The sequence below is a fragment of the Pimephales promelas genome, chromosome 14 (assembly GCF_988280905.1).
Source record: "Pimephales promelas chromosome 14, fPimPro1.hap1.1, whole genome shotgun sequence".
In the NCBI taxonomy this organism is placed as follows: domain Eukaryota; kingdom Metazoa; phylum Chordata; class Actinopteri; order Cypriniformes; family Leuciscidae; genus Pimephales; species Pimephales promelas.
Window position 1 is genome coordinate 3,541,391 of NC_142782.1, and position 20,184 is coordinate 3,561,574.

The 20,184-nt window shown below is 39.9% G+C and overlaps 1 protein-coding gene across 4 annotated transcripts in view; it reads left to right on the plus strand.

The window, feature by feature from the left end:
* Positions 1-17,398, plus strand: part of LOC120481355 (fibroblast growth factor receptor 1-A) — a 32,636-nt gene extending 15,238 nt beyond the window's left edge. The window contains exons 8-11 of one of the 4 annotated variants that reach the window (XM_089119281.1): positions 4,476-4,649; positions 7,485-7,568; positions 13,071-13,091; positions 17,225-17,398. In XM_089119281.1, the coding sequence (XP_088975407.1) occupies positions 4,476-4,649; positions 7,485-7,568; positions 13,071-13,090 (278 nt within the window). In that variant the 3' untranslated portion in view covers position 13,091; positions 17,225-17,398. The remainder of the gene's footprint in view (positions 1-4,475; positions 4,650-7,484; positions 7,569-13,070; positions 13,092-17,224) is intronic. The other 3 variants (XM_089119282.1, XM_089119283.1, XM_039674977.2) reach the window with 3 other exon arrangements.
* The last annotated feature ends 2,786 nt before the right edge of the window (positions 17,399-20,184 follow it).

Here is a 20,184-nt window from a genome sequence, read left to right on the forward strand (position 1 = left end):
TCAGGACATGCGCGCGGGTCTTCCTTACCGTATACCACCTAAAACACGGATACCCAGAAAATTCCGTGTTTGGCGCAGATGCGTTTTTTCATTAAACACAGAAAATTCCGTGTTTGGCGGGGAAAGAGTTAAGGAGCCATTACCAACCTGACATAACATATTATCCAACATTTGTTACAATGAGTTCACACATTAACACTAAAAATTGCCCATTTAACCTGCAGCCTCAAGCAAAAGGCAGAGCTTTTGAATGACACTTGACTTTGTTTGTAGACTCACTGAACGCACAAATCCCTTTTTATCCCGGAAAGCTTCCAACACTCTTCCTAGTGGCCAAGAACCTCGTGGGGCGGTAGGATCCATAATAACGACAGTATCTCCAGGCTTCAGGTTTCTCCTGATTTCATTCCATTTTTGCCTCTCTTGCAGCAAAGGTAGATACTCCCATATCCAACGTTTCCAAAAAAGTTCAGCAATATACTGGACTTGCTTCCATCTCCTTTTTAAATACAAGTCATGTGGCTCAAACAATCCTGGCGGCAATGATGGATTTCCTTTCATCAGAAGAATGTGGTTGGGAGTAAGTGGCTCCAAATCATTGGATCATCTGAGTTTGGTGATAGGCCGATCATTTAGGATGGCTTCAGCTTCACACTTAACTGTATTAAGCCCATCATCGTTCAGGGTCTGCTGTTGAAGAACTGAACTTAAAATCCTTCTCAGCATGCGGATAACACGCTCCCCACCATGATGTGAACCTGCTGGAGGATTAAAACTCCACTTAACTCCCCTTTGCCGTAGAACTCTCTGAATTTTTCCATGATCCAAAGCTGCGAGAGCCTCTCTTAGTTCTCGCTCTGCTCCTATAAAGTTGGTTCCATTATCAGATATAATATGAGAAACTTGACCTCTTCTACAGTTGAAACGTCACAGAGCATTGATGCATGCATCAGTGTTCAAAGAGTCAGCCACTTCGAGATGGATTGCTCTGCTTGCCAAGCAGGTTAGTATCATGCCATAGCGCTTGTCTGTACCACGTCCTTTCCTCACTGTAATTGGGCCAAAATAATCAATGCCAACGTTAGTAAATGGTTAACACAGTCTCATCCCAAAAAGTCATATAACTGACGTCTTGGGACTTCTTTTGACCATACGTCAATATCCGCCTTTTTAGGGCCCCCTTAAACGTCGGTAGATGGCGATCCCGGGCCGTCATACAACTGACGCTTTACCTTTAACGTCAGTTAGGTGACGGGTTAGGTTTAGGGTTAGGTTTAGGTCTGGGGTAGAGTTAGGATCCCATAACCTCATCTACCGACGTTTAAGGGGGCCCTAAAAAGGCGAATATTGACGTATGGCCAAAAGACGTCCCAAAACGTCAGTTATATGACGTCTTGGGATGAGACCGGGTTGAAATGGTGGTTTGTCAGGAAGAATCCTTTCCTCTGGCAAATCTGTCATTTTTTGCTCCTGCATCTTTCCATTATATTTCTTGCAACAGAAACATTCTGCAATGACCTTTCTTACAGCGGAGTTGGCGCTAGTGACCCAATACTTCTTCCGTAGTGTTGATAGCGTGTGATTCCGCCCACTATGGCCCTGCTGCTGATGAATGTGCTTGAGGATGAGAGTGGCCACATTTTGATCCTTGGAGAGGATTAGCGGATGTTTAATCGACTCTGGCAAAGAATCTTTAGTCAGCCGCCCTCCAACTCTGAGAAGCCCATCATCCAAGCGCGGATCCAACCTATGGATTGTACTACGCCTGCTCACTGTAGATTTCCCAGCTGACAACATGGCGATTTCCTCTCCAAATCTCTGTTGCTGACAGTATCGAATGATAGCCAGCTCAGCTCCCATAAGGTCATCTATGGACAAATTTTGCCCTCCAGGCTTGTCCTTTAACCCTTGCCTCCTCCGTGGCACATTATTGTCTGTAGTCTGCTTACCAGCAACAGCAGATTTCTCCTCCCTCCTCCTGCAGCATTTTGCCAACAGGATGGTTTTCCATTTAAGTAACCAGGCTACTGCCACCTTAAGCTTACTCCAACTTGAGAAGTAAGTCAGTAACCGGTTTGTGGCATCAGGTAGGCCATCCACAGCCACAACATTCACTGTGACTTCCTTCTTGACCTCCTGATCATCTGGTTCCATGATAGTTTCTACCACATTTGTTGTCCAGTTAGCTTCTGGTTTACGCAAAAAACTTGGACCCTCTATCCACTTACGGCCATGAATAAAGTCTCCAGCCCTCACTCCTCTGGATGCCTCATCCGCTGGATTTTCCTTGGAACTAATGTATCGCCATTGTGAAGTTTTAGTGGCTCCTCTTATAGTCGAAACCCTGTTGCCCACAAATGTATGAAAACGTTTATCCTCGTTTTTTATATACTTCAACACAGACGGACTGTCGGTCCAAAAAATGGACTGCTGCAACTGGAATCTCAGCTCAGCCTTCAACAGCAGATCAACACGAATGGCAAGCACAGCAGCAGTTAGCTCCAGGCGAGGAATAGTCTTTAAAGGTGTAACCCAGGCCTTGCCCATCAGGAATGCAACATGAATATCATTTCCTTCATTCAGCATCCTGAGATATGTGACGGCACCATATCCTGTTTCACTAGCATCTGCAAAGTTATACAGCTGAGCATGTCGTGATTGTCCAAAGCCCTTGGGCTTAATACACCGATCAACCTTAAATTCAGGCAGCATATCCAATTCCTCCAACCACCTGAACCACTGTTGCAAGATGTCTTGTGGCACAGTCTCATCCCATCCATAATTTCTTCTGCAAAGTTCTTGTAGCATGATTTTGGCAGGCAACACCACAGGTGCAACAAAGCCAAGAGGATCGTACACCGAACTAGCCACTGACAACATTCCTCTCCTGGTGACTGGCCTCTGCTGGATCTCCATTTTGAACTTGAACGAATCACTCTCAACGCACCATTGCAAGCCAAGAGCTCCCTCAAGAGGAAGTTTGTCTCTATCCAGATTCAGTTCAGTCAGATCTTTAGCTCGGTATTCCTCTGGAATAGTCTGCAGGGTGGTGCGACTGTTAATAATCCATTTAAAGAAATCTGTTTTGAATATTTAAAAATCACAGCTTCTTCAGAAAATTACGAAACTTGGTGACTTTTATGGCATTGGGTATGTGAACACACAAAAAAAATTGAGGTCATGATTCCAGCAATTTAAGTGGTCGTAAAAAAATGATTCACACTTTTGCTCTTCTGTCAAAAATGACGATCCATAGGAAATGAATGGGAAATTGACAAAAAAAAAATTCTCTGAATTTTTGTATGTACAATTTACAAATCGGCCACAATTCTAAAAAAAAAAAAGTATACCGCAGGAAAGGGGTGACACTCTACAACGTCTAGAGTGCAAAACAGACACACCCACCAACACACACACACATACAAACACACTTTTATACACATACACACCAATAAATTGATTACAAAAAGTATGTTTTGAATTTTTTAAAATCACAGCTTCATCACAATGTTACGAAACTTGGTGACCTTTATGGCATTATGTATGTGAACACATAAAAAAATTGAGGTCATGATCTGAGCATGCTAAGTGGTCTTAAAAAAATAGTCACACTGGTGGTCTTTGGTCAAAAATGACCCCATAGGAAATGAATGGGAAATTGTAAATAAATGAAAAAAAAAAATTGTGAATATTTGTTTTTTGTCATTTTTTTTAATAAGAAATAGTATTTGAGATTGTTTCAACTATATATACAAATCCACAAATCCAAAAAAAAAAAAAAATGTGTTCATAAACAGCTGGGGAAATTCACATGCCTCTCCATAGAGAGCTGTACATGCCATCTAGTGGTTACACCATGATTCTATGCTTTTTCTCTATACTGTTACCAGATGGTGCTAATTTTCTCCAAAAAATATTTTTTTTCTGAAGGCCTAGACTCTATATTAAATTAAAATACTGCATTAATATTTTTTTGAAAAAAATAATATATATATAGAAAAATATATATATTTTTCCATGGCAAAAATAAACCATAAATATTGCATAAATATTAATAAATTCAATTAAATGGTCTCAAAATACTAAATTAAAAAGAAAAAATATTATAGAACAAAAATAAATTGCATTGGTTTTACTGGGATGGAGAAAGTTTCATTTTTAGGTGTCCGGTCACTTTTGACCGGGAAGATAACAAGTGTGACTCCGAAACGAAGAGCACCTGAGGGTTAACTGCATTTTTAGCTTCCATATATCATGTGACTCATCACTTCTGTGACAGATATTGATACTTCAATTGGTTGATAATACAACATTATATCAGATAATGAAATATGGTTTATTTCTGTAAATTTCAATTAAGTCTGTAAGACCTTGTTACCGTAAAGTCTTACTACCGTATTTTATACGGTAAAGTTCTGGCAACCACAGCTGCCGGTATTTTACCGTAAATTGAACACATTTTTTTTTTTTTACAGAGCAACTACCCTCTCCAGCCTCTGCTAGAGAAGAAATGCTGGAACTGCAGAGAGACGTCCTAGAGCTACAAAAGAAAAAACTGCAATTAGAGATCGAAAAACTTAAAAAGGAGAAGAAAAATCAAGACTTGTACAACATAATTCTTAACAAACTGTTGCAGCAACAAAGTGAAGGTAAAAACAATAACATCAATTGACGAATTAATACATTTTATGACAGATCTGAAAAGTTTTGTATTTATTTATGTAATTACAAGGACAAATATATTAACAAAATACCAATAATAATAGCAAAATACAATAGCTAATATATTTATATAGCCTAAACAGCACTAGCCTATTACATTACTTTAACTTGCAACTACTATAGCCTACTATACATATTATCATTTATATTAATAATAATTATCGTAATAGACTAATCAAACATTTTATTATTAATATTACTACTGCTGCTAATATATATATATGTGCATATCCCTAAATGAATGGCGCAGATGCGTGATTTCATTTACAACACCTAAAAATGTAATTTTAGTTCAACTAAATAAATTGAATAAGTTTCTTGATTTCAATTAATTGGAAATGCTACTAAATTTAACTAAAAGACTAAAAATAGACTTACAAAATGTTTACAGCTGGGTGCTCCCTGCACTTTTTAAGTTATTTATTATTATTAATAATGTTATTATTAACAGTTCTCAGATTTAAAGATATGTTTAAAATCATTTAAAGTAAGTGTAACCGCTAAGCTGAAAACAGCCGAGGGTTATTCAGAGGGTTGAAGTGGGCTATAGTTGACACGCTTACCGTGGTCGATTTGGCTTGATTGAATAATGCAACAAAGCTTAAAGTTCGGTTTTCTTCTCTGTTGTGAGAGATTTTATTGGATTTACACAAGGATTTCCTTTTCCATAACGGAACAGTATTCCATCTTCACCAACACTTTCACATTACAAACATTCAACCACAGCCTCGGTGGCGGTCAAAAACTAGTTTGCCCTTTTCCCTCTGGCAACACCGATCCTTGATTACAGCTAACCTCCTAAGTAGATAAGCCCCAATTGATGTGCCATAACCCTAGTGCCACCTAATGGCCAAACCTGGACATAAACATTAAAATGGCTCCTACAACACCGGCCGGCCCCCAATTGGAATGGTTAACAAACATTACAATTCAAAACAAACCAAATTAACTCTTTCCCCGCCAGCGTTTTAAAAAAAAGTTGCCAGCCACCGCCAGGGTTTTTGACGATTTTCGCTAAATTTGAATGCCCCCGCTGAATATTTTCTTCCATGAATATATGAAGATGATATATATAAAAATAAAGATCTGAGCCTCTGCTTTTAGGCAAAAAAAACGTTTTTATTTTATCTTCATCTGTTCTTTTTTTATTGCCTCTTGAACAGAGGTAGGTTTTGTCAAAAACACAACATTTTGGACAAAAAACTGAGAAAAATTTATTTTTATCAAACAAGTGCATTTAAAAGCAGAATACATTCAGATGTTGTTTCCTTCATATATAAAACTTTCCAAAATAAATTAAAAACATAAAATAAATGTAAAATATATCAAATTTCCCAGGATGTAAGGGAAATGTAACTTTTGCAATAAAACTTCTGCCTCTGCCTCTCTGTGTTCTACCTGTGAATAATGAATAATTGGAATTACAATAAACAGGCCTAGACACACACACACACACATACACACACACACACACACACACAAATACATATTACAATGTGGTAAATGTGCACAAAGAGAGAAATAATTTGACAATTACACCTTCATATTTAGACAGCCACACATAAATGCCTGCACACACACATACATATTATAGTGTCATAATATTAAACGATCTATCTGCGGCACGTCCATGGCTAGCATGAACATGTGCATCTCTCTCACTGACTACTTCGTCCCGATCAGATTCAGAATTATCAAATAAAGAGTGATCGGACTCCGAGTCCATTAACCTCCAGTACTTCAGCCATATACCTCTGCATTGTCTGTCTGATACATTCTCACTACTCCACTGTTTGAGACGATTGCAATCTGTTTCTCTAAACAAAGAGTTGCGCAATCATTCAGGACATGCGCGCGGGTCTTCCTTACCGTATACCACCTAAAACACGGATACCCAGAAAATTCCGTGTTTGGCGCAGATGCGTTTTTTCATTAAACACGGAAAATTCCGTGTTTGGCGGGGAAAGAGTTAAGGAGCCATTACCAACCTGACATAACATATTATCCAACATTTGTTACAATGAGTTCACACATTAACACTAAAAATTGCCCATTTAACCTGCAGCCTCAAGCAAAAGGCAGAGCTTTTGAATGACACTTGACTTTGTTTGTAGACTCACTGAACGCACAAATCCCTTTTTATCCCGGAAAGCTTCCAACACTCTTCCTAGTGGCCAAGAACCTCGTGGGGCGGTAGGATCCATAATAACGACAGTATCTCCAGGCTTCAGGTTTCTCCTGATTTCATTCCATTTTTGCCTCTCTTGCAGCAAAGGTAGATACTCCCGTATCCAACGTTTCCAAAAAAGTTCAGCAATATACTGGACTTGCTTCCATCTCCTTTTTAAATACAAGTCATGTGGCTCAAACAATCCTGGCGGCAATGATGGATTTCCTTTCATCAGAAGAATGTGGTTGGGAGTAAGTGGCTCCAAACCATTGGATCATCTGAGAGTTTGGTGATAGACCGATCATTTAGGATGGCTTCAGCTTCACACATAACTGTATTAAGCCCATCATCGTTCAGGGTCTGCTGTTGAAGAACTGAACTTAAAATCCTTCTCAGCATGCGGATAACACGCTCCCCACCATGATGTGAACCTGCTGGAGGATTAAAACTCCACTTAACTCCCCTTTGCCGTAGAACTCTCTGAATTTTTCCATGATCCAAAGCTGCGAGAGCCTCTCTTCGTTCTCGCTCTGCTCCTATAAAGTTGGTTCCATTATCAGATATAATATGAGAAACTTGACCTCTTCTACAGTTGAAACGTCACAGAGCATTGATACATGCATCAGTGTTCAAAGAGTCAGCCACTTCGAGATGGATTGCTCTGCTTGCCAAGCAGGTTAGTATCACGCCATAGCGCTTGTCTGTACCACGTCCTTTCCTCACTGTAATTGGGCCAAAATAATCAATGCCAACGTTAGTAAATGGTTAACACAGTCTCATCCCAAAAAGTCATATAACTGACGTCTTGGGACTTCTTTTGACCATACGTCAATATCCGCCTTTTTAGGGCCCCCTTAAACGTCGGTAGATGGCGATCCCGGGCCGTCATACAACTGACGCTTTACCTTTAACGTCAGTTAGGTGACGGGTTAGGTTTAGGGTTAGGTTTAGGTCTGGGGTAGAGTTAGGATCCCATAACCTCATCTACCGACGTTTAAGGGGGCCCTAAAAAGGCGAATATTGACGTATGGCCAAAAGACGTCCCAAAACGTCAGTTATATGACGTCTTGGGATGAGACCGGGTTGAAATGGTGGTTTGTCAGGAAGAATCCTTTCCTCTGGCAAATCTGTCATTTTTTGCTCCTGCATCTTTCCATTATATTTCTTGCAACAGAAACATTCTGCAATGACCTTTCTTACAGCGGAGTTGGCGCTAGTGACCCAATACTTCTTCCGTAGTGTTGATAGCGTGTGATTCCGCCCACTATGGCCCTGCTGCTGATGAATGTGCTTGAGGATGAGAGTGGCCACATTTTGATCCTTGGAGAGGATTAGCGGATGTTTAATCGACTCTGGCAAAGAATCTTTAGTCAGCCGCCCTCCAACTCTGAGAAGCCCATCATCCAAGCGCGGATCCAACCTATGGATTGTACTACGCCTGCTCACTGTAGATTTCCCAGCTGACAACATGGCGATTTCCTCTCCAAATCTCTGTTGCTGACAGTATCGAATGATAGCCAGCTCAGCTCCCATAAGGTCATCTATGGACAAATTTTGCCCTCCAGGCTTGTCCTTTAACCCTTGCCTCCTCCGTGGCACATTATTGTCTGTAGTCTGCTTACCAGCAACAGCAGATTTCTCCTCCCTCCTCCTGCAGCATTTTGCCAACAGGATGGTTTTCCATTTAAGTAACCAGGCTACTGCCACCTTAAGCTTACTCCAACTTGAGAAGTAAGTCAGTAACCGGTTTGTGGCATCAGGTAGGCCATCCACAGCCACAACATTCACTGTGACTTCCTTCTTGACCTCCTGATCATCTGGTTCCATGATAGTTTCTACCACATTTGTTGTCCAGTTAGCTTCTGGTTTACGCAAAAAACTTGGACCCTCTATCCACTTACGGCCATGAATAAAGTCTCCAGCCCTCACTCCTCTGGATGCCTCATCCGCTGGATTTTCCTTGGAACTAATGTATCGCCATTGTGAAGTTTTAGTGGCTCCTCTTATAGTCGAAACCCTGTTGCCCACAAATGTATGAAAACGTTTATCCTCGTTTTTTATATACTTCAACACAGACGGACTGTCGGTCCAAAAAATGGACTGCTGCAACTGGAATCTCAGCTCAGCCTTCAACAGCAGATCAACACGAATGGCAAGCACAGCAGCAGTTAGCTCCAGGCGAGGAATAGTCTTTAAAGGTGTAACCCAGGCCTTGCCCATCAGGAATGCAACATGAATATCATTTCCTTCATTCAGCATCCTGAGATATGTGACGGCACCATATCCTGTTTCACTAGCATCTGCAAAGTTATACAGCTGAGCATGTCGTGATTGTCCAAAGCCCTTGGGCTTAATACACCGATCAACCTTAAATTCAGACAGCATATCCAATTCCTCCAACCACCTGAACCACTGTTGCAAGATGTCTTGTGGCACAGTCTCATCCCATCCATAATTTCTTCTGCAAAGTTCTTGTAGCATGATTTTGGCAGGCAACACCACAGGTGCAACAAAGCCAAGAGGATCGTACACCGAACTAGCCACTGACAACATTCCTCTCCTGGTGACTGGCCTCTGCTGGATCTCCATTTTGAACTTGAACGAATCACTCTCAACGCACCATTGCAAGCCAAGAGCTCCCTCAAGAGGAAGTTTGTCTCTATCCAGATTCAGTTCAGTCAAATCTTTAGCTCGGTATTCCTCTGGAATAGTCTGCAGGGTGGTGCGACTGTTACTAATCCATTTCATCAGAGTGAATCCTCCTGCCTGACAGAGAGTAATTAAATTTTTGACCATAAAGGCAGCTTCTTCATAAGAGGGCAGCTGGAAATTCAGATTGATTATCAGCTGCTGTTTTTCTCAGAGCAAAGCTACCACAACTCGGGGAGGACACTGCACCGAACAGATGGACAGTCATACGAAACTCAGCTACTTCCTTGCTGAGATCTCCCTCTGGCCACCATACAAAGCGCAAGAAGTCTCTATCCTCCTTTGCAACTCTGACCTGATGGAACATTGCCTGTATGTCACCCATAACTGCAACAGGTTCCAGCCTAAACCTGAGCAGGACACCAAGCAATGTACTGGTCAAATTGGGACCTTGCAAGAGCTGCTGGTTCAAAGATGTTCCCATAAAGGTCGCACCACAGTCAAACACCACCCGCAGACTCCTCTTCTTGGGGTGACATACACCATGGTGCGGGAGATGCCACACCCTACCACTATTGTGATCCAACTGCTGATCTGGAACTTGCTCTGCGTAGCCCAGACTGATCACCCTGTTGAGGTTCATTTTGTATTCCTCATAAAACTCTTTGTTATTAAGGAACCTCCTTTTCAGCCCAAGCAAGCTTTGCTTTACTACAGAGAAGTTGTTGGGCAGAGAAACATTGTTCCTTTTAAAGGGCAGCTTCAAACTGTAATGACCATCGTCCAGTGTTGCAGAATTTTCCATAATTTCCATGAACTTGATGTCTTCTACTGAAGGGCCTTTGTCCTCTGTAGCTCTTTCATTGAAATCATGATTGTACTGGCTGTGTACCATTTTCTTCCAATCGTCTTACGAAATACTGTTGACGACTACTGAAGGGGCCTCTGTTTCCAAACTGTTGTCATTAGACTGCAAAGGGCCATTAAGGACCCACCCCAATACCATCTTAATTGCATATGGTCCTCCCCCTTGGCTTTTTATGACCTCCCAAGGTTCCAATATCCAATCAATAGGTCGACATTAGCCTCTAAGCTGGTAATCTGTACCTTTGCCAGATATGACCATTTTGCCAACTCACCTTCAGAGACAATACTGTCTGCACTTACAGGCATTTTTTTCTGCGTGAGGACTTCTGGTAGCTTATAGAAAACATTACTACCCATACCAGACACCTCCAAGTCAGACAATAAATTTGCTGGCACAACCCTTTCCTGTCCCATGGTCTGTAACAGAAAATGTGTTAGTTTACCAGACAACCAAAGCCTTTGCACGAGATGTTTCGAACAGAAAGTGGCTGAACTGCCGGGGTCCAGAAATGCATAGGTTTGTACTACTCTGCCTCCTTTGATAGATTTGACTTGGACTGGCAAGATGGAAAGGAGGCAGCGATCACTTCCGACCCCTACACGGCCACAGGCTTCTTTAGATGCTGTGGTGTTAGGTCTCACAAGCTCCTTAGATCGCTCCATGTATGCATTGGCTTTGTCTCTCCTGTCAACATGAAGCACACTAGGATGTGCTTGACCGCAAATCCCACAGGTTGCACGCTTTCCACAACTGCGACTCATGTGCCCAGCACATAAACAGCCAAAGCAAAGCTCTTTCTCCTTTAGAAAGGTTATTTTATCCCGGTGCTTCTTCCCTTTGAACTGTTGACATTCCTCCAAAGAGTGACTTTGCGAACAACACACACAACTTGATCTAATAGTAGAACCATTTTCTGGCAAGACAGTCTTTCTCTCTCCAAAGTCCCTTGCTGAATGTACAGGGGCAATAGTGGTGGCAAAACTGTTTCCTTTAAATCTTGTGCCTGGCTGCGACTTCAGCCCAACGACCTTAGCACCACCTGTTCCTGGTGCTGAGTCCCGAATATCGCCAAACAAAGGGTCTGACAGAATATGGACATGTTTCTCAATGAAAGCCACCAAATCTTTGAACAGAACTCTGCGGTCAGATGTACGCATTATGTTATGTGCCGCTGACCTCCATTGCTCCCTCAGCTTGAATGGGAGCTTAGACATGACTGTTCTCATGTTGCTTGTCATGTCTAACTCCTGCATGTTGTATGTTCTCCAACCATGACATTACAGCATGAGCGCAGAAAAAGTGAATAGGCCTACAGTGCATTGACATCTTCTGCCCTTATAGGCGGCCACGCAAAAACCCTTTCCATATATGCAGAGGCAACCTTATACTCGTTGCCAAAGTGTTGTTTAAGCAGCTCCTTTGCTTTGACATAACCTAGACCAGCTCCCGTGGCTGTCCTCTCGTGAATTGTTCCAGATAATATAAACAATCACTTTGACTAACCTTATCCTCCACTACCTGCTCAAATGCTCGCATAAATGTAATCTATTGAAGAGGATCCCCATCAAATAAGGGAATCTCTCTTGCAGGCAATAACATGAAGCGCTGCTGTTGGACCAATGCAGTAGTTATTTCGTTTTGCCTTTCCATTATGGAACAGATGTTCCCCCGCTGCTGTTCCTCTACTGGCTGAGCATTGAATGAGTGGGATCCCAAACTTTGTAGTGGTACAATATGATGACCGTCCTTTTGAGAACCAATCCTTTGGTTTAGCCCAGCCTGGCTTTGTTGACTAGACTGCTGTGTCAGCCTAGCTGTAGGTTGTGGATTGCCAATTGGCAATGCCCAATCCTGGCCCTGCTGTGCTTGGTGGTGGTTTACAGGCCTGTATTCCTTTGCCATAGGATTGAGCGCAGTAACATTTGCTGTTCTTTTGCTTTTACTCATGTAAGAACTCATTCCATTAGATGTAGTGCTGATGTCAGAGGCAGAGGCCAGCACTTCCAGTTTGGCATTGGAGGCAGCTAGCATAGCTTCCAGCTCAAGTTGCTCTCTTCTCCTTTTTAGTTGTTGCTCCTGTTCCTCCAATGCATGCCGTTCCTTTAAAGATGCAGCCTGAGCAAGCAGTGCAGCTCTTTCTGCCTTTTCCTTTATTCTTGCAGAGTCAGTAGATTTTCCACTACGAGAACTCCTCCTGCTTGATTGCTTGCTAGGAACATTTGAGATACTGTCCTCTGGCCTGATATCATCATTATTCTGCTCATGCCTTTTACCTTTTTGAGAACCTTTTTTTAATCCCCACATTCATTACCTTTGTTACCTTTTTTTAATTGAATAGCATTTAACCAGCGGTTTACCCCAGACAGCATTTCATCATTGCAAATCATTTTTGCTTTGAACCAAATATCATGTTTTTCCCTTTCACCATCAGGTAATATGACCAGCAAGGAATCATGAACACATTTTGCATCATCACACAAATCAACAAGAGCACTCATTGTACACCTTCTTTATCACTTATTTGCATAAGCTCTTTGATTTTTTCCCTTAGCTTAGAAGCCTTATTTAATTTAGCCTTCCTATCATTTTGCAGTCTTTCCAGCTTTTGTTCAAATGCCTTTGCAGTTTATGTTACAACACGTTTTTCTTTTTCCTTTAAAGGTGCCATATGGAATAATTGAGGTAAAAATATCCAAAAAATGAGCTACACACATCAAAAGAATGAGAAGAAATAAGTGCAATGATGTCATTAAAAAACTGGCAAGTTATAGTGCTGCCGAGATATAACCTAAATTAGCATGCTAAATTATTAGCCCCGGCCCGGCAGGTGTCGTAATACCAGTTTCGGCCATGGGAGGCGGTATGCGGGCGGGCAACGTTACCACCAGCCAAACTGCAGTAACACGAGTAAGTCGCGCCGGCTTGTGTGTACTTGAACCTGATGTCATGTCGTGATGTCATGTGGAAATACAGCCCGCTACTAAATTTCAGTTCAGGGATGAGTTAAATAAATGATTGGTCGATATTATGCATGAGGAATACATTTTGGTAAGTTGTAACATATCTTTCAACAGTGTTCGTTTACCATTAGCTAGTAGAGATGATCGGTTCACGTGCGTTAGGGATCTGTCGTCTAACATTTACAAGCGCCAAAACTGCATTTATTGTTTGAATTGTGTAATAAAATTAACAGAATCTGAGAGCTGAGATCGGTCTCAGTGTCCTTTTCTGTGCATGACAAAATGGATGTGGCGTGAGTGTGTGAAAAGTTGTGTGTCTCACGGTGAATTTGTGAGAGTTGGCAGCTCTGAAAGGCGCTAGCTTGGTCCACATCAGGGAATGCTGTCTGTCAAATTAATTCAAACTAATGATAAAAATGTAACATGAACAAAACGAATACCATAAACTAAAAATGCCTGGGCTTTAATTTTCCCATATCGTCGAAATGCACCGGCTTGTCAATGAGACGGCCTTTATAATTTAGTATTGAGATGTTGTTCATTTAGTCTCTAATCTCTGAAAATCTCCAAATGATCCACGTGAAACTGCGGTCTTCCAACCTTTTACTATTAGTTTTACTGATTAATATGCGCGAGGGAGACCCGCTCGCCCGTGTTGTTTGAAGACATGAGTGCACGCGGCCGCGGAGGTATTTTTCTGGAGGTATACTGCCTCCATCTGGTATGGAATATGGTGTATGAATTGATTTTTTTTCCCAGATTTAACACACCCGAACCATCTGCTTTACTGTTACATTCAGCTGATTGCGCAACCGCCTCAGCAGCTGACGCGTCTTTTTCAAGTAAACTCATAGTGCACTTGAACCAGTGATGTAGTGGTGCCTGGAGAAGTGGGTATACTCTTAATTTATGCCCCCAATATTTTTGTAAGCGTCCCAGCAAAGGATGAACGCTCTGTGTTATAAACAGTGACATAAGACTACTACATGTAGTCTTGCATTAGTATTCAATATGCAAGACTATATAGTAAAGTATAATGAATACAATAGAACACATACAATCAATAGGCTTGTATTCTTGCATATCAGGGCCGCACATATAGTTTTCTAAATACCCAGGTGCGAGGTCCCATAAATGATATTGTTAGGGGCGTTCGGGGGCATGCCCCCCTGAGAAAATTTTGATTTTCCTGATCTCGAAATGAGCATTTTAAGGTGTTTTGATGGCCAAAAAAAATTGACAACAGTAGCTTTAAAAGCATGAAGTAGCCTATTTGATCAGATTCTTAAACATGAGAATCGGTTCCAGTTTCAGCGACTTTTCTTTCCTAAATTAATCAATGTTTTTTGGACTAATCTGTTAATTTAATTAATGGTTCAATTGCTCACTCAAAAATACAGTCACTTGTCGCCACCCTCTGGCTTAATGATGCAATTGGCGCAAACGCAGACAAGTCAAACACATTCGAAAAAACGTCATACAAATATATTTATACAATAATAATGGCAATATATTTAATAGGGTGCTTGTGTTGTTAAATTGAGCTTATAATTTCCATTGTCTTTAATCAAACTGATTATTTCTGTCGGTCAATTAAAACGTGACCGACAGAAATAATCGGTCACGATTATTGATTATTCACGATTATTATATTATTTTAACCCTGCATCTTAAATACTATATCGTTAACTGAAGTGAAGCGTCGCGTCGGGATTCGCGCTAGGCTCGCGCTTCTATCAACAAAAATACTGCATTCTTTGATTGGTCTCACGAACATTTTGACATTGACGAGCAGGTGTTTGAGTACTGAAGCAGATCAGATGAGATTAGATCAGTTATCGTCGCGATGCGACTGCGAGAATCATTGCAGCAACTAAATAGAGTTAATATTACGGGTACGACTCTAAGTGGGTGTTTTTTTTATTCACGAAATTGAAGTAGCAACTAAATGATGCGCATCAGAGGGGATTTAGAAGTGGGTATAAGCAAAGCCGACTGAAAAGGAAGTGGGTATACGCCGTTGCACTACACCACTGACTTGAACGTCACCACAATAATAATCAATTGTCAATGTAATTTGTTTTCACTACAAAGTTACTGTTCAGTTCTTTCTTCACCAATGCATTGGATTTTTTACGCCCGGGTAATTAATGATAGTGTGCACACAACTCATGAATGGCCATTCAATTACTTTGTAGCGCTACAACATACCTTACGTGATGAAGAACCGTTTCACGATGTCCTCACATTGGTGAATGATGAAAGAAGTTTATCGTTGTCCTCAAACAGTTGAATAGATTGGTTCCTTGCTGGCTGAGCACCGCCGCGTCATATCACCGATGCTGGGCTGAGCGGGTGATCTCCCCGGTTTCAGCCTGTCCTCTCGCCGGGGTTCCGATGTGTAACACAGCCGGTTAGATACACGATGAGTAGCTTTCAGATGTCCCCTTTCCAGCGTCCACTCCGCATGTCTTTAACGGTGGACATCTAACTCCACACGCGACGATCTTCCCGCTTCATAAAAGGTAGTTTTTGACTTTATGTAACCGCTAAGCTTAAAACAGCCGAGGGTTATGCAGAGGGTTGAAATGGGTTATAGTTGGTCGATTTGGCTTGATTGAATAATGCAACAAAGCTTAAAGTTCGGTTTTCTTCTCTGTTGTGAGAGATTTTATTGGATTTACACAAGGATTTCCTTTTCCATAACGGAACAGTATTCCATCTTCACCAACACTTTCACATTACAAACATTCAACCACAGCCTCGGTGGCGGTCAAAAACTAGTTTGCCCTTTTCCCTCAGGCAACACCTGTCCTTGATTACAGCTAACCTAAGTAGATAAGCCCCAATTGAACCCTAGTGCCACCTAATGGCCAAACCTGGACATAAACATTAAAATGGCTCCTACAGTAAGTATAGACCATTTCACAAGATGTAAACAACACTGGTCCAGAAGCACTTCCTGTTTCAGTTTTTTAACACTACATAAAAGCTGGGATAAAATACAACCAACAGAACATTTAAAACTGAATCAAAAAGTTAAACAAACATCTTTAAGATGTTTTCTTTACATGTGAAATAAAGAAAACAGTTACAGGAAGTGCTTCTGGACCAGTGTTGTTTACATCTTGTGAAATGGTCTATTTGTCAAAGCCCTTTGTTATTTTTTAATTTTGACATTTTTAAAAACTTAAATTTTTACACCAGACATAGGCTATTTATCGGTTATCGGTCTACTTGATCTGTAATAATCGGTCTCAGCCCTGAAAATCACATATCGGTTGACCCCTAATTGTCAATGCTAGCAATTACGGTTGCACCCCTTTAGACATCGATAAGCAGCATTTCACCTGTCAACTAACTCTCTTTAGAGTATTAGTAGGGTATAGTAGACTGGAATGGGTTAGAGTTAGTAGAATAAGTTAACGTACTTCCAAAGTTACTTATAGTCAGCAGAAAGTCTGTTGGGAGCGTGTAATTAAAGTGTTAGCAGATATTAGGCAGACAGTCTATAATACTCTAAAGTGAGTTAGTTGACATGTACTGTAGGTGCAACATTACTTAGTTAACGGAATGTCTAACGGGGACTATCAAAATGAAGGGTTACCGTAAATACTAGCTTTAGCTTTTATACAGGGAATAGTTTTTTTTAATATAGGCTATAAAAATAGCAATGCAAAATGTTTTTCATAAACAATACTATTCTTTAACCCCTGTAATAACGGCATTATAATATCAGTTAACCTGGAGTGTTTTCTCAATGTTTAAATAAAAATGAAACTATAAGCTAAAAATAAATTTTTAGAGCTTTTTTGTAACAAGATCCTGACACAGGTTATTATTTTTTTTTTTTAGAATAGCCCAAGTGTCCTGTTGGCATGTCGGCATCATCCTCCAGTCCAGCCCGGGCGGTCCTACATATATCCACTGTACTGACACCTGCTCTTGACTGTGTATTTTTCCCACTTATGGTAGTTTTTGTTAGTTTGTTTGCATATTGAATCAAATAAAATCCACCATTTTCTCTGCTTTCCATCTCTTTTTCTATTTTTTTTTCTTGTTCTTCCTCCTATTACCTTTGAGGTCAATTACTCACTCAGGCAAGCTTGATAAAAATATATATATATATATATATATTTTGTTTATTTTATTATTCAAATGTATTTACGAAAATATATTCATATAAATCTGATTTATTGTTGACTGGTGTGTGTGTGTGTGTTTATTTGTTTTCCGAATAAAATGGAACTGTTGAAGCAAGTTGTAGAAAGTCTCCCTCCGGAACATTATTGGTTGCTATGGTTCTGAATGGAAAACTCTCAGCGGTGCCATAATAATGGCTAAACAACATTCTTTAATGTGCTATTTGAAAAAAAAAAAAGCAAGAGTTGAGAAAGAACACACGCAACTGCCTTCCTCTACAGAGTCCACCCAGCCCAGTTCTTCAGACTCATTAACCCACAAGAAGGCTATAAAGGTGCTGGTGGCGGCCGCTTCTTGCTCCCTCTCTCCCGGCCAGCCTGACGCGGGTTTACCCGCCGATCTAACTGCGATATTATTATTTTAGCTTACTTTATTTTTAGGTGAACTGTCTTTGCACTGCTGACTAGCCTGAATAAAATAGACAGGTTATTGTCTATACTGGTTTGTCCAGCCTTTATTGTGCTCTGTTGGTTGAACATGATGATTTGCCAAATATTGCAAAATAAAGGTGTAACTATTTTTGCAGTTTGTCTATTAGGCTAATTCTTCTACTTTATAAGGTTGAAAAACTATAGGCCCACTCATTTCTCTACGGCCCGCCCAAAATATTATTTCTGTAATGTATCATGTCTGTAAATACATGATATATTTCTGAATTTAATGGATACAACTCCCCAAATATAAAATTAACCTGCTGATATTTTGTCCATATTTGTCCTGTCCACATTTTGTAGCAGCGATTTTCCTTAGGGTCAATTTAGCTGTATAAAGCAGAAGAAATATTAAAATTTCACACACATTTGTTTTGGTTATTTTATTGAGGTCACTATAACATGTTATATAATTTTTATAATGTATAATATAATTTTACATATCCAATATTATATTAAAAAAAACTTCCCTCTGTTTTGGGGCTCTAACCTAACATCACCATATCTGTAGTCCTATTGCGAGAACTACTAGTTCACATGACATGGGACATGATTATGTCCTTTACGATTTTTTCAAGGCATTTCATTATACAGGGAAGTCAGTGCAATTGGTCTAAATTCATTAAGGTCTTTAGGAGATTTTGTTTTAGGGATGGGTATTACTGTTGATGTTTTCCATATGTCCGGTATGAATCCACTGTCTACACATTTTTGAAAGATAACTGTAAAAATAAGTAAGTGAAAAATGTGTTTATTTAAATAAACGTTATAGACAGTGGAGTTATCTGGACTAAGGATTAAAACACCCAGATGTTCAGTTGGGCTTCACTCTTCACTCAGCCTACAGAAGATTTTTTTTTTTGTATATTTAAAAAATATTAATACACATAGTTGAATCAGATAGACAAAGTATGATATTTGACCTACTGTAGAATAGACCTTATTCAGAGCAGCGCCATGACAGGTATGAAAGTGAGGCTGTGAGACCACCGTGTTTCCAATGGCATCCGCTGTAAAAAGCTGAATAAAGCGGCTAGATTACTTACAATTTTCCACAGCTGACATTGTTGGGAGTTTTTTGTCAACTGACATTTCTTGGAAAGATATTTTTCCAGTGTTTCATGAGCAGAACAATCCGAAAACACATTAAATAACTGTAGAGCCCATTGAACAGATGCATGTCTATCCCTCACAGCCTCGCTGTGACAAACACCATTTAACCATTTTCTAAAATTCCAAGGGCCATTTAAAAGAAAGAGGCAATATTTTTGTTCACAAAAAAGCTTATTTATTTACACCACGTACAGGATGACTCCTGTAGTTGACTCTCCTATGGCTTGCCAATCTTCTTAGGTTTTTTTTTATCCTCATGTCAAAGTGCTCCCACTCACTGATTAAAAATAAATTTGAAAAGTAGCTAAAGTTAAATAGTGGTAGAAACAATGGTTATTAAATAATGGCAGGATATCATGGTTGAACATTTTTGGGGGTTCAAAAGATGGGTGTTTATAAGCAAACACACACCTTAATGAGATACAAGTTAAAAAGAACTAAAGACAGAGTATAAGGCTTAAATAATTTTGAAAATTGAATAGAAATAAAGTTTATATGGTCTGACTCGCTTATATATATATACATAATTTTGTTGTAAAGAGAATATTACTTAATAATTTTACTTTTATGAATATGAAATGTACCTAATAAAATCACAAGACTTCATACAATTAACAGATGCATTTTTTATTTTTTATTTTTTTTAATGCTATATAATAACATCTTTGGTAAAATCATCAAGAAGTAATAATCTTCACACATTTTTTTGGAATGGTAAAATTAAAAAAAGATGTATTTTTTCTGGCTGATCTGAACAAAATGAGCTGTTTTAATCAAATCCATACATGTTGATAAAGTATAGCTAATTACTAACACAAATATTATGAAGAACTTTTCACTGTTAATGTCCACCCCATTTAGGCTAAATGAATACGGTCAATAATTTTATTCCTTAAACTCATCTTTGATCACCAAAATGACATATTTAAACGTTGTTCTCCTGTGGAATAAAATTAGTCATGCCTCGAATGTAACTCTATCCTTGATTCATTAAGTAGCTCATGAATATTCCAATGAGCCCCACCTCCACTCACTCATCCTCTACTAGTCGATGTATCGCATATAACA